Source organism: Pholcus phalangioides, unplaced genomic scaffold, assembly GCF_987345545.1.
Source record: "Pholcus phalangioides strain wild (caught in Gottingen) unplaced genomic scaffold, Ppha-v1.0 ptg000011l_1, whole genome shotgun sequence".
Taxonomy (NCBI): domain Eukaryota; kingdom Metazoa; phylum Arthropoda; class Arachnida; order Araneae; family Pholcidae; genus Pholcus; species Pholcus phalangioides.
In genome coordinates, this window is record NW_028301604.1 from 21,427,547 (window position 1) to 21,440,928 (window position 13,382).

Consider the following 13,382-nt stretch of genomic DNA (forward strand, 5'->3'; position numbering starts at 1 on the left):
ACACACACACAACATATATACACTGCTCAAAACAATTAGGGGAGCACATGGTTTTAACAAAATTACGCAAAGATGTATACCGATAAGTAACATAAAATGAATCATCCATAATTTAAAGCCTAGCGGGAAACGGAAGAAGAAAACTTCATATGCAAATCAAAGTTCATGATGTCAAAAACCAGAAAAAGGAGATAAGGGCAGAAATCGGGATGTTGCAGAAACGTCTGTTTTACTGCCGTAACTGTGAAATTTGATTGCGCAGTATTTTTTTTTTGAGACAAGGTGACTTGAGGATGTCTCAACAATGTGATTTACTGGAATCCATGGCATAGCGTGTTATAGGCAGACTGGAATCCGGGCAAACACAACGTAGTGTCACGGACGCTGTTGGAGTCGCCAGAAGTGTTGTTGCAAGGCTGTGGAATCGATTCCAAGAAACAGGAAATGTTAGACGTCGACCAGGGCAAGGTCGGCCACGCGCCACTACAGCAACTGATGACCGGTATATACGGTTAACAGCCCGTCGAAACAGAACAGAGAATGCTACGCAGCTGCAAAAACGGTTGCTCTTGGCAACAGGACGAAGGGTGTCCAGCCAAACAGTACGTAATCGGCTCCACGCCACTGTGTGGCCCAAAGAAGATGGGCTGCTGAACATCAAGATTGGGAGCAACATGATTGGAGCCAAGTGCTGTTTACAGACGAGTCCCGATTCAGTCTGGAGTGTGACACCCGACGTATTCTGGTATGGAGGGACAGGGGCACTCGAAATAACCCCGCATTCGTTCGTGAAAGGTCACAATACAGACGAGCTGGTTGGATGGCATGGGGTGGAATCAGCATAGGTGGACGTACGGACCTGCATATCATTCGGAATGGCACTTTGACAGCCCAAAGGTATGCAGACGAGATACTGCGACCTCATGTTATCCCTTACGCTGGAGCCATTGGAGATTCTTTTGTTTTCCAGGATGATAATGCCCGACCGCATAGAACTCGTCTGGTGGAGAACATGCTTGAAGCTGAAACAATAACTAAACTACGAAGTCTAAACAGTACTTTTTTTTATCGTTTACATGTAACCAAATTGTTGCCCTAAATCATCTTTTCATGTTTTTTTCCATATTTTCAAAGAATTAAAGCTTAATTCCAAATTTTTTTACGTCTTTCTCTGTATTGCGCATTGATACGCGTGTACTATCCATTGTATGCCAATACGTGGCTGTCTCGCACGGTTTTCTTCACTTTTTTGCTTGCTCCCCTACTTGTTTTGAGCAGTGTATAATCATTAAATTCTTTATACAATACTTATATCAAACTTAATACGCTACAGTCATAGATGAATTGTCATTTATTAATTACCCTCCTCAACGACAGAGCTGACCTTAGGGGTATGCGAAAGGTGTAATTGCACCAGGCTCCACAGTTTCAGGGGCCCTACAATTATGGTAATAGAAGTGAAAACAATAGGCATGTATCAAATACGTTATTTTGTAGTAAAGAAAGTGCCTGAGCTTCAATTGATTTCATTCTGGAATTATTTTTTTATTAAATCCGAATTTCCATACCTCAATTCTAGGATTTTTTTACAAATGCAACACAAGGCAAAATGCCCAATGAGGTGGATGAAAAAGATGCCCCTAAAAATATGGATGTCAAAAAAATATATAACTAAAACACAGCAACCCAATATAAAAGCATTGTGCCATGACAGAAAAAACTCTAGTAAGTATACTCAATAACTATACTTAACAAATCGTCAACGAATAAGGCAAATACTAGGAAATAGTAAAAATTTTTTTTATGCATTTCAACACGCTATAGGTGTCAATTTCAGAGGATAAGAATAGCATGCTGACCAAGTTTCCCACTTGGATTGATTACCAAATCTTCAATCTCAGTTGCTAGGAAGAACAAAAAAACTATACGTCTGTCCAAGTCAAACCTCGAGGTAAGAATGAAGGGAAGCACCTGCATGTAAGTCTTTAGCAACAACCTGATTGGCTGCTTGCGAAATGGATCTATCTGATTGGTCTAATAGAATTTTCTTTAAGTTCCCACTCGTAATGAATTTAAGCCATGGTGCTGCATGTGATCTGTGGTGTTGATTTATTGTAGTTTACTAATTTATTTTTGAAGGTCCGGATGCATATGCCTTTGTAGAAGTCTAAATCAGCTGTGGATTTAACTTTGTGAAAAACTCTTGCTACCTGAAATTTGAATTTACGGCCCTCTTGCCAGCAGTGAGTGAAGATGGTTAATTTTTCACATGCTTGATTTTTAACACCGCGAGCATGTTCATTTAATCTAGTTTTTATAGGTCTCTTTGTTTGTCCTATGTAGCCAAGCGGGCAATCAACACATTGAATATAATAAATGCCCCATTGTTTATTCTGTGGTATAGCATCTTTAGGGGGTTCGAAACAAAAGTTTAGCAGGCGCATCTATGGCTGTTAGGTTAAACTTTTTGAGAATCGGCTTGATCTTAAGTGAGACTATTGGATCGTATGGTATAACTACACTTTCATTGAGTGGCTTTTCAGTAATATTTTCCAAAGTGGTTTCTCTTGCTGATTTCATGAATTTTCTACTCATTTCGTCAATGATCTTGGTGTTGAACCTCCCTGTCTTTAGCAATTGCTCTGATGGTTTTAAGTTCACAGTCTAATGTGTTTCGATCTGAGCAAATGTTAAATGCTCTCACAACATAAGTGCAAAACGCTGATAGCTTCTGCTGCATGGGATGGAAAGATCTAAAATGAGTTGGTATTGAACTGAGAGCAGCTTACAATAGACAGAAGTTCGTTATAACATCAATGTCTAATAATCGTTATTCCATCAATGTCTAATAATTGTTATTCCATCAATGTCTAATAATCGTTTTTCCATCAATGTCTAATAATCTTTATTCCATCTTTTTTATACCCTAGCTGCCAACTTTGAAGAATGAAACTTCTGGAGGTTTTCGCATGCATCCAACGCACAAAAGTAAATATAAATGGGATTTTCAAAAAATAATAAAGGGATTTTTCATTAATAAAAGTAAAATTATAGTGTTTCCCCCCCCCCCTTTGCAGAAATGTGACATCATACAAACCATCACCGAGTCGTCAATCATGGCCGACCAGTAAGTTAAATTACCTGTCATTACAACTCTAAAATCAAATCTTGCGAACCAAAAAAAAACACCATACAAGGCCCAAAACATGACTTATACAGATTCAATGGGAAAGAAATATAGTCAAAACAGATACAAATTGTCTCGCTAATTTCGAATTGGAAAGACTGCTGTTTGGCGAATTTTGTACATCTTTTCCCCCCCCCCCCTCGAAAATGGAATTTTTTGTGATTGGATGAAATGTCGACAATTTGCATTACACTTGTGGTATAATTTGAGGCATAAAAAAATCAAGTCTTTTTTCCGGGTATAGTTCTTAGGAATATTTCTTTTTCCTCAAAAGTAGAGACTTTTTACAATCACGGTTGAAATTTGGGAGATATAAAAACTTTTTGGGAGTCCGGGAGACGGAATACAAATTCGGGAGACTTGGCAGCTATGTTACATGATCTCGATCATGTAAAAAAGAGCATTATTCCATCAAACGCCATATCCTCACGTATCTATCGCCTATTCAAAGTACACATACCCACATTATCATTCCATCTCATAGTCTCTAACATAGGTACAGCTTCATATAGCCTTGCTAAATTCCTTGTTCCCATTCTCTTGCCACACACTAAATCAAATAATAAACAGAAATTCGTCAAGCTTCGCTCAAATCATACGTACAGTTGAACCCAAACAGCTTAACATGGTATCATTTGACATAGTCTCAATGTTTACTAACATTCCCATAACTGGTAGTAGTCTATGTTTAGAATGACATCTTAAAACATGTTTGGTGAAATAAGTTTTATATTCTTAAAGATGAAAATTTTTTACAAACATCTGAAATACCTGGTATATTGGGGGAGTATAAGAACAAGAGGGTAAAGTAGGAACTCCAGTGGAATAAGACTTGGCCTTAGCAGTAAAACCTAGAGAAAAAAAGGAATATATTAAACATTGTTTTATATTTATATTAACCCTAGTATAACTAAAATAAAATGTAATAACTAAAATAAAAACTGCATGTTACCATATTACAGACTACGTTTTTTAGATATAGAGATAGTGTTCTAGGGTTAAAGAGCTAGTAAGAAAATTCATCATGATCTCTGTATATATATATATATATATATATATATATATATAGAGATTAGGAGTTCTGAACTCAAGGTATTTGGAAAGACTTTGGGAGTTCATCTCACGGAACCCAAAGGTTTTAAGAGCCAGATATTGATTATGATTAGTACTATTTAAAACATATAAGGAAAAAATTGATAATTATATATTATCAGGGTTGGGGTTTTGGACGTCCGAAACTGGTTTTAGACAGGACACGCGGGATAAACTGTCTAAAACTGTCCAAAAGTGTCTGAAACTGTCCAAAACCTCAAAGTTTCAAAATTTTATGTGGAAACCTTTTGGATTTTTTGTTTGTTTTTTTCATGATACTAACATATTAAAAAAATACTATCAGAAAATAAAACTAAATCAAAAATATTTCAAAAAGGTGTCATTTGTTTTTTTTTCCCCTAAGTAAATTGTTTCACCAAATTGATGGTTTTAAGTTGGAAATCTGATAGTAAATTAATATCACTCATATAAATGTTTAAATAAACACTGTTTTAAATTTTTTAGTTTGTTATAAATGTTATTTCTACTTCACATCTTATTTTTCATGTATGATCATGAAGCAGGTACTGTATTTAGGACAGTGATTGTCCAAAACCCTGCCGAATCTCTCCAAACACTTTTCTTTAAAAAATACATTATATTGAAGGTACCAAATATGCATAGTCACAGTTATAATCATTGCATTATTGTGAAACTCAACATAAATATTATTTTTTTATTAGATAGCAATATAATGATGTGAATATATATCAATGGTGTAGTGTTTATTTGATGCAAATTGCTCTATTTTGACTTTTCAAACTTTTTCTTCAAATTTTAAAAATTGATCTATTTTACATTCTTCATTTTTAAAAGCTAATTATAAATAAAGGAAAATATCTGAAGAAAATGAGGCCACTATGTAGCACCTACTCATGACTAACAGAACACAGTTTCACAAACACTGATTATGCCTATATGATGATAAATGACTTCAAGACGCAAAGTTTTTGTTAAATTTAAATTGCTGCTCTTCTTATGAGGCTAGGAGCTAATATTTTACCGAATAAATTCAAGCTATATTTACAATTCTATCACATGGGGGACAGCAATATGAAAAACACTGGATGAAGGCTTATCAAAAGACTGTCTTTAACACATTGTTTTTTTATTTTCATGTCCCGCAAGTTATGCATCAATTGAAAGAATATTTTCAAATTTTGTTATCTTAGAAATCATCTTGGCATAGATAGGGCTGTCATGTATGGATACAGCCATTATAAAGGCTAAAGAGGTCAGGGGTCAGAGGATGGACAACATAGGTACATAACAAGGGCAGCTAAATTAGTTATGTGTTATCGAATGTTAAAAGGCGCAGCTGCACTTGATTATTAGTGATCGATTATTACCTAAGTTTAATTTGATTTTGTAGTAATATCTATTGCTTTTTTCTAATTTTCATGCGACAAATTTTTATCCCATTCTTGTATCTTTCATGTTTTCATAAATCTAATATCTAACCTCAAGACAGTTCAGTTCAATTGTTTGATAACCTGATATCAATCATGCAACCCTTTATTATTACCTTACATATATTATTTTGAATTTTAACATTTTATTATATTTAATGTAATTAATAATATAATATAATTTATATAATATGAAGTTTAATACAGGGTGATCAGCGAATAAGCCCTTATTTCAAAATTAAATATCTCTACAACAAAAATCAATAGAATTATGCGGTAAACGGTACGTTTATTAGCAAAACTGTAAGAATGTTGTACAGAAATTTTGAAAATTTAGTTTTTTTTTTTAATTTTTTAAAATTTAAAAAAACAAGAACAAAACTGGAGATTTTGGGGTTCCGAAAATCCTTATTTGTGTGAAGAGAAACCACTGCATTCGCCTAAAGTTACTGCATGGGCTGCGGTATGCGCCATGTGTGCTGACAAATTGTTCCAAAATTGTAACGTAACGTTCAGTAGTAATCGTTTCTCGCACGAAGAAGGGGCCGATAATGCCTCTGGCGCATACCGCAACCCATGCAGTAACTTTAGGCGAATGCAGTGGTTTCTCTTCACACAAATGAGGATTTTCGGAACCCCAAAATCTCCAGTTTTGTTTTTTTTTTTAAATTTTAAAAAATTTAAAAAAAAACTAAATTTTTGAAATTTCTGTACAACATTTTTACAGTTTTGCTAATAAACGTACTGTTTACCGCATAATTCTATTGATCTTTGTTGTAGAGATATTTAATTTTGAAATAAGGGCTTATTCGCTGATCACCCTGTATTTGATTATAGAAGTTACCTCTTTATCAAATTGCGAAGTTTTCACTTATAGTTATAAATAGGAAGTTTTGGACAGTATGGTAAAAACCATGGTTTTTACCGTACTGTCCAAAACCTTGCCGACCCTGTATTATATAATATTAATAACTTCAAAATATTAAGGCACATTCTTGAAATACACCACACTAAGCAATAATTAATTTAAGCATGCAACTATGTGCATCTGCCTATTCTAATTAAAGCAAGTTATAAGAGAAAAATACATGTATCACCATTCCACGCAGATAAACGAATAACTTTATATGAAGTCTTCGACACTAATTTCCACAGCCTCATTTTTCGATTATCTATGAAATTAAAAAAGGTTTAAATAAAGGTAAACTATATTAAATGCAATATTCACAAAATTTTTGAATGACAAACATCATGCTATTTCAATATAAAAATTCGTTAAGTGATAGTTAATCAAGGAAAAAAGAATAGAACCCCCCATAAATCAGATACTAATGTTATGCTAAGCCAGGGCTGGACAAATCACAAAAAATCTAGGAGTCAAAAACATTAAAGGGTCCAAAATAATGTTTCTTTTGACTTTTTCAGGGCATAATGAGCATTTTTCATGTTGACAAATATGTTGCTTACACAAAGAAAATTTTAGGCACCAATACCAATTTTTTAGTCACCTGCCACCTTGGATTTGTCCGCCCTGTGCTAAGCTATGATCATAAAGATTGTTGAAGTCCAGCCATTTCATAAACTGGCCAGAGTTCAGACACTGGCCATAACATATGCACATTTGGATCACTAAACACATCTAATGAAGTAAAACTTTGATTAACTGTCACTCGTTTGACCATCAGTTCGTTATCCGTCATCTAAAAAAATAAAAAACATGGAAAAAAACAGCCCGGGTTTTATTGGTTTACATTTTACTGTTCAATATTAGTGCAATCATTTTTGAAAAATGAAGCAACTTTCATTTCTAGCTCTTTGCTGAGTATTATAAAAATTGTTTATGCCTCTGCATGCCCTAAAAATACAGAAGGCAATTAAATGCTATCGGGTAGCATCAGAATCACCAAACCTAAAACAGGCCTATGTATCCAACTGCTTTGTTAGGCAAATGCACCATGATTTTCAATGATGAATGTTACTGTCCACGCGACCATGGAGTAGAAATTACAAAATTATTTTTCATATTTAGACAGAAGTTTTAATGACTACTCTACTTGTTGAACCCTCAAACTAAGAAAAAGAAAAATTAATAAACCAAATGGTCCACATACGCCCTCCCAAATAACCTTGAAAACGATACAATTCCTGCTTTGGCAGAATCACTAATTGTAATAGGACAAATAGGACGAGTGGGAGCCCTGTATTTTCCATTTTTCTCTAAATGAAAAGAAATTGAATTTTTTTGGAATTCTAATTTTTTTGTTTTTATCCCAACAGGTTGAAAGTGAAATTTATCTCAAGAACAAACCACCTTTGGTGGGTGCAGGATTTTCAGTGCGATGCAACATAGGCCATCCCACCCAACAGTTAGCACATACTACGATATAAGCCAGCTCTTTCTGAATCGCCCGGTCATAAGTGATTCGTTTCATTTTTTATCATTTATTTCCCTTTAGTCGTGTTCATGACTGGACCTTAGACTTACAAAAATGAAATAAAAAGGACCGTGGACTTCCAAAGGTTGCGAATCTCTGATCTATACCATACAGAACCAAGAACCAAGATAAGAAAACATGTTCTTTCCTCCATGGTGCACAACCACGAGCATTGAGCTCGACGACCACGAGATAAGAATGTAAACATTTCAGTTACCAAGGGTGTCTACTTCAGTGGTTCTGATTGAATTATACTGGGCTATTGATATGTCAGACATTACCTGCACAGTTTGTTTCTAACCATACAACCTGACCATATTTTTTTTAGACAAATACATTCCAAAATTACGACGAAATCGGCAATTATAGCACAAAACTAAACAAAAGTTTCTGAAATGCCAAATAGCTATTTTAAATCCGCAACTTTGAACGAATATTTTGTTTCTCTCATTATATATAATATATATAATACGGCGCGTATAATGATTAAAACTTACTTTTTCCTTTTCTACCTTCTCCTCAAAAGAACACTGAGCTATAAGGAAAGCTGAGCTATAAGTAAATAGCTCAGTGAAGGAAAGTTTACTTGCAGTGACTTACTTACTAGCTTAGTGCAAAAGAAGGAAAAATACTGCTACTTATAGTGACCATACATTCCATATTTTCTGTTTTTTAACTGTCCAGACTTTTTTTGAAAAAATTCCCAGGTTTTTCAAGGTTTTTAAACGAAGTCTACTTTAATTTTTATTCTTTATTGAAATTATTTTCGAAATCATAAATTAAATCATGACAGTTACAACTATAAATAAGAATATTAATCTCACATATTTGTCATGGTGAACGTTTTATTTTATAGAATTGATTTTAATCTGCGACAGTGCTTCATTTCCCGCCATTGGCGATCTTTTCGTGATTTTAGCGATATTTGGCAACTTTGTATTTGGGACCCTAATTTACCAAGGAGGTTATAATCCCTCCATGTTATTCTTTGCTCCATGCTAATTTCCCGTCTTTCGAAGAAATATGGTCAGCCTACTGCTCTACCAAAACTTTTCCATTTATTAACATTTTTACTTCGTGCTCGAATTTGTTTACTCTGCAAAATATATAATAAAGGGGGATTTTCACATTTTATATAAAGAATCGATGTTTCTCTCAACGCATAAGATGTTAAATTAAATCTCTTAAATGAATTAATCTGTTCACACAGCTACTCGCCAAATGTGAAAAGCGGCAGGCTTGTAGCAAAAAAATGTCGCACACGCGATAAGATAAATCTCGATATATATTCTAGAAACCTTGAAGAGAAATATACTGCCTCACTTGATATTAGAGGCACTGACATGAAGTAAACATTAGGGGAGGGGCTGTAAGGTTCTAGTCATCCCGTAAATACGGGACACAAGTGCATACGTAAAATGGAGGAAGGTGCATTGCATTGTTTTTTCAGAAATTATTAGGGGAGCTCAGTCTCCTTTCATATTTTATTGGAGGGGGGCTCAAATGACCTCAGCCACGACCTCCTATATAACCTGAATGCATGGCCCCCACATCCTGGAGCAGGGCCCCTAGGCTGGAATCTTTTGCGGGCCCCCCGACCACACTTTCACGGGACCCTTTATGATGAATTTATAGCGTGAAAAACAAAAAAATTCTGAAAATCGTCCCGGGCCCCAGGGCTGGAGCCTTGTCAGCCCACCCCTTGTGGGGGCCATGCCTGAATGTTATATAGAAGGTCGTGCTCAGTCCTAGGTTCCGGCAATTATTTCAAAATGCTTCAACTCGCTTTTCATTAAAGCTGCATTAAGTAATGGTTTCTTGGAGTTAAGTTACCATTTAGAGAACATACCTTATTCGTCGTTGTATTGAATAGTAGCTTTAGGTACTACACCGTCTTTGTCCCAGAGTACGTGCATGACAGGTTTGGAGTGTCTGTAGACTGTTTGGAGAGATGTACTGCCAACCAGCTTGTCGTTAGGTGGGAGTGTCAGCTTGTTCACTAGACATGCCAAAAGTCATGTTGTATGTCTGTAAAGATTTTAGAGTCGCATACCTGCGTATAAGTATTTGTAGCCAGTTCCTGGGTGCAGCAGGTTGTGCTTTAGTTCGAGAGTTCCCCATGGCGATAAGTCCGTCCTGCGTCTTCGGTATATGTACGCAGGCGGCGAGCGGAGGCCTGTACCCCGATGGGCCCAGTACTGGATCCGTCGTCGGTAGAGTAATCTGCGTCTCCACATTCTTGTGATGTACAACTGCTATGTTCGGCATTAGTGTTCCTATACTTATAGGAATTATCGGAACATGTCCCACGATGGACTTCTTTCAAGCGGCTTTGCTTTTCATCGAAGTATACGATGTCATCACCGTACTGATGCCTCGGCTCATGCATTTTTTCGTCTAGCGAAGATTCTTTTCATGACTCTTCTGCCTCGGCTAATGAAAATTTTTTAGTTCAGGGGTTCTCAAACCTTTTCCACCCGTGGCACCCCTTGCCCCTATTCAATGCTTATCCGTGAGCTCCGTCGGCTCCCTAGAACTGTTTAACAAAGAATATTTCTGAATAACGTTTGTCAGGGTCATCGTTCTGCGGCGCCCCTAACAAAGATTGAAGGCGCACCAGGACGGACAATTTGAGAACCCGTTTTAGTTGATATATGGATTCTAAGCCTTTTTAAAACACGTTAACTGGTGAGGTTTTTACCCACCAGTAGAGAAAAAATGTTCACTTGTGGGCAGTGACTTATCGTTTTTCTGTCAATCATTATTACTTCCACTATATTGTTGGATGCCCTTTATTCAAAGTGACCCATTAGTTTTAATTTCTTATAAAATGGCCTGTAATGTGACTATATTTGAGAAAAAATACGGGGAATTGGGATAATTAAAATGACATCACTGATTTTTTTCGTCAAACATGTTGCCAAATGTCTCTTATAACCTTTGGCAAGAAATAGTTATACAGCAATTCTGCTAAAATGCATTTCATGGGGAAAAAGGAAACTTGGCAAACGTGTGTATTCATTGTAACTCAATTTATAAATTATGCAAATTACCTTTATTTCTGATTTCAGTAAAAATTAGAAATTAAAACAAGCTTCTTTGAAAAAACGGGACATTTTTATAAGAAAAAGTCGAGAAGGGGAAAGTACGGAAATGTTTCGTATAGTAGTCATGTCATGAAGTCGGAGCATCAAACATGTAATACAATTTTTTTTAATGTTAATGTCTATTAATATATAAATAGAACAATAGACAAACATTCCCTGGATATCAGCTCTATTCGTAGGAATTTCTGGGGAAAATGTCATTGAAACAATGACAAAAAATTTGTCATTATATCCAAGGTGGTGGCTTTTCATTAACATTATAAGTAAGGTTCATTAACATTCTCCATGGAAATCAATCCGGACCGCCAATTTTTGACGTTACAGTCAAGGTGTCATTACAACCGCAGTCATTATAATCGAGTTTGATTTCAAGTTTCAAATACATACAGTTTTACTAATGTGCCTCACAATCTTTATTTTTGTGAATTTTATCACTTGATTCCATTATTTTTGTTCATTTATGTTACTTGAACAAAAATTAGAAAAGTTACCAAGGTTACAAATTGCAATATGACAGAAATGTATCTCGCAATATCACTAGAGCCACAACCAGGGTAGGTCTTAGACTTAGTGGCGCCCGGTGCAAAAACAGTAGTCAGCGCCCCCCTCCCTCAGGCGAAAATCCAGAGTGATGTGTCTGAGGAGGCAATTTTTGCTAGTTATTACTGTCCCGTAAAATACGGGACAGATTCATTCTACCATCAGACTTTTAGTGTAGTGATCGTCCACATCCCCCCACACACCTCTTGGTTGGCTGTTAAGGCACGAAGAAGTCGGAAAAACCTTCTAGAATGGGGTTACTGCTATTTAACTTGTAAACAAGCAAAAAACCCCAACTTGTGCGATTTAATTAAGAGATTTAAAAACCTTAAAAAAGCAAAACGTCACACATTTATGCAGGATACTCATCGGATCTATCTTCTTCATACTTATTTTAATTGAGTTTCATGAGTTTCATGGTAAAATTCATGTAGTGCACGCATCACGTACGGGATAAGATGATAATAAAAGTGGTTAAATTAAAGTGATATTTCCGTATGATTTCTTTCATATTTATAAAACTCATGAACTTCATTTGAAATCATCCTTTTCAGACCCAGTACTAAAAAACAGAGGGGGCAGGCAAACACCAGCTAAAGCACCAGGCCCTGCAACTTGCGCAAGCCCGTAACTATTTTGAGGCAACTTGGGCAGCGGAACGAGCCGAATGGGGGGGGATGCTTTTAACTCCCTTTTCTGAGCATAACCATTTCAAGAGGACTCCAAGAAAAGACTGCGCTCGAGAAAGCACGCTAAGGCACTGGTGAAGGGGCGGGGCCGTTTTAAGAGCATCATGGGCCCCCCGGGCCGAGTGGTTTTTCTTGCGGCCCTACCTAGTAAATTCTAGAAAATTTTAACTAGATATCATTTCCGTGAGGCCCCTCTACTCTTGAGGCTCCCGGGTAGGCCCATGCGTTAAGGCGGCACTGGGAAGGGGGTTTTTTTTTCTCTCTGTAGATTTTTTTTAACCTCAGGGACTTCGGCTTTAATTTCAATAATATACAATTCTTGAAGTTTGGGCTGAACATCCCTGAGGTTAAAAAAAGAATATCTAAAGTGAAAAGAAGCAACCCGCTCGTTTGTGCATACAAGGTCTAAAAGAGATACATAATCCCCGGTAAAAGTGATAAATGTTGCGAAATTTATCAAACTTACCGAGACGATTGGTGATTATGCATTACCTATTCAACGCATTTATCGTAAGATACATTTAATTCTGTATTTCATGAGTTTAAAAAACCTCATTTCAAATATACGATACATATACATATCAGAAATATATCGATAAGATACATATCAGAAATATATCGATAAGATACATATCAGAAACATATCGATAAGATACATATCAGAAATATATCGATAAGATACATATCAGAAATGCATCGATAAGATACATATCAGAAATATATCGATAAGATACATATCAGAAATTTCTTATACGAAATGGATTTGCCGCTGCTCCCCCCTTCTTGTTTTGGATATGTAAGGTACACTACTTTATTTCCATATTTCCATGGAGATCCCAATTAACCTACCTATTCTACAGCGTATAGTCCGTAGATTATACGTTTAAAAAAAATTAGGTTGAAATAAAAACAAAACGTCGGAA

At 35.9% G+C, this 13,382-nt stretch overlaps 1 protein-coding gene across 3 annotated transcripts in view; it reads right to left on the reverse strand.

Moving 5' to 3' along the window:
• The window catches only part of LOC149080214 (alanine--glyoxylate aminotransferase 2, mitochondrial), a 61,061-nt gene extending 52,698 nt beyond the window's left edge, over positions 1–8,363 (reverse strand). The window contains exons 1-4 of one of the 3 annotated variants that reach the window (XM_089239272.1): positions 8,000–8,132; positions 6,786–6,860; positions 3,959–4,038; positions 3,648–3,737 (exon numbers count right to left, since the gene is read on the reverse strand). In XM_089239272.1, the coding sequence (XP_089095398.1) occupies positions 3,648–3,659 (12 nt within the window). In that variant the 5' untranslated portion in view covers positions 3,660–3,737; positions 3,959–4,038; positions 6,786–6,860; positions 8,000–8,132. Of the gene's footprint in view, positions 1–3,647; positions 3,738–3,958; positions 4,039–6,785; positions 6,861–7,999 lie in introns of all 3 variants that reach the window. The other 2 variants (XM_089239271.1, XM_089239270.1) reach the window with 2 other exon arrangements.
• Between the last annotated feature and the right edge of the window lie 5,019 nt (positions 8,364–13,382).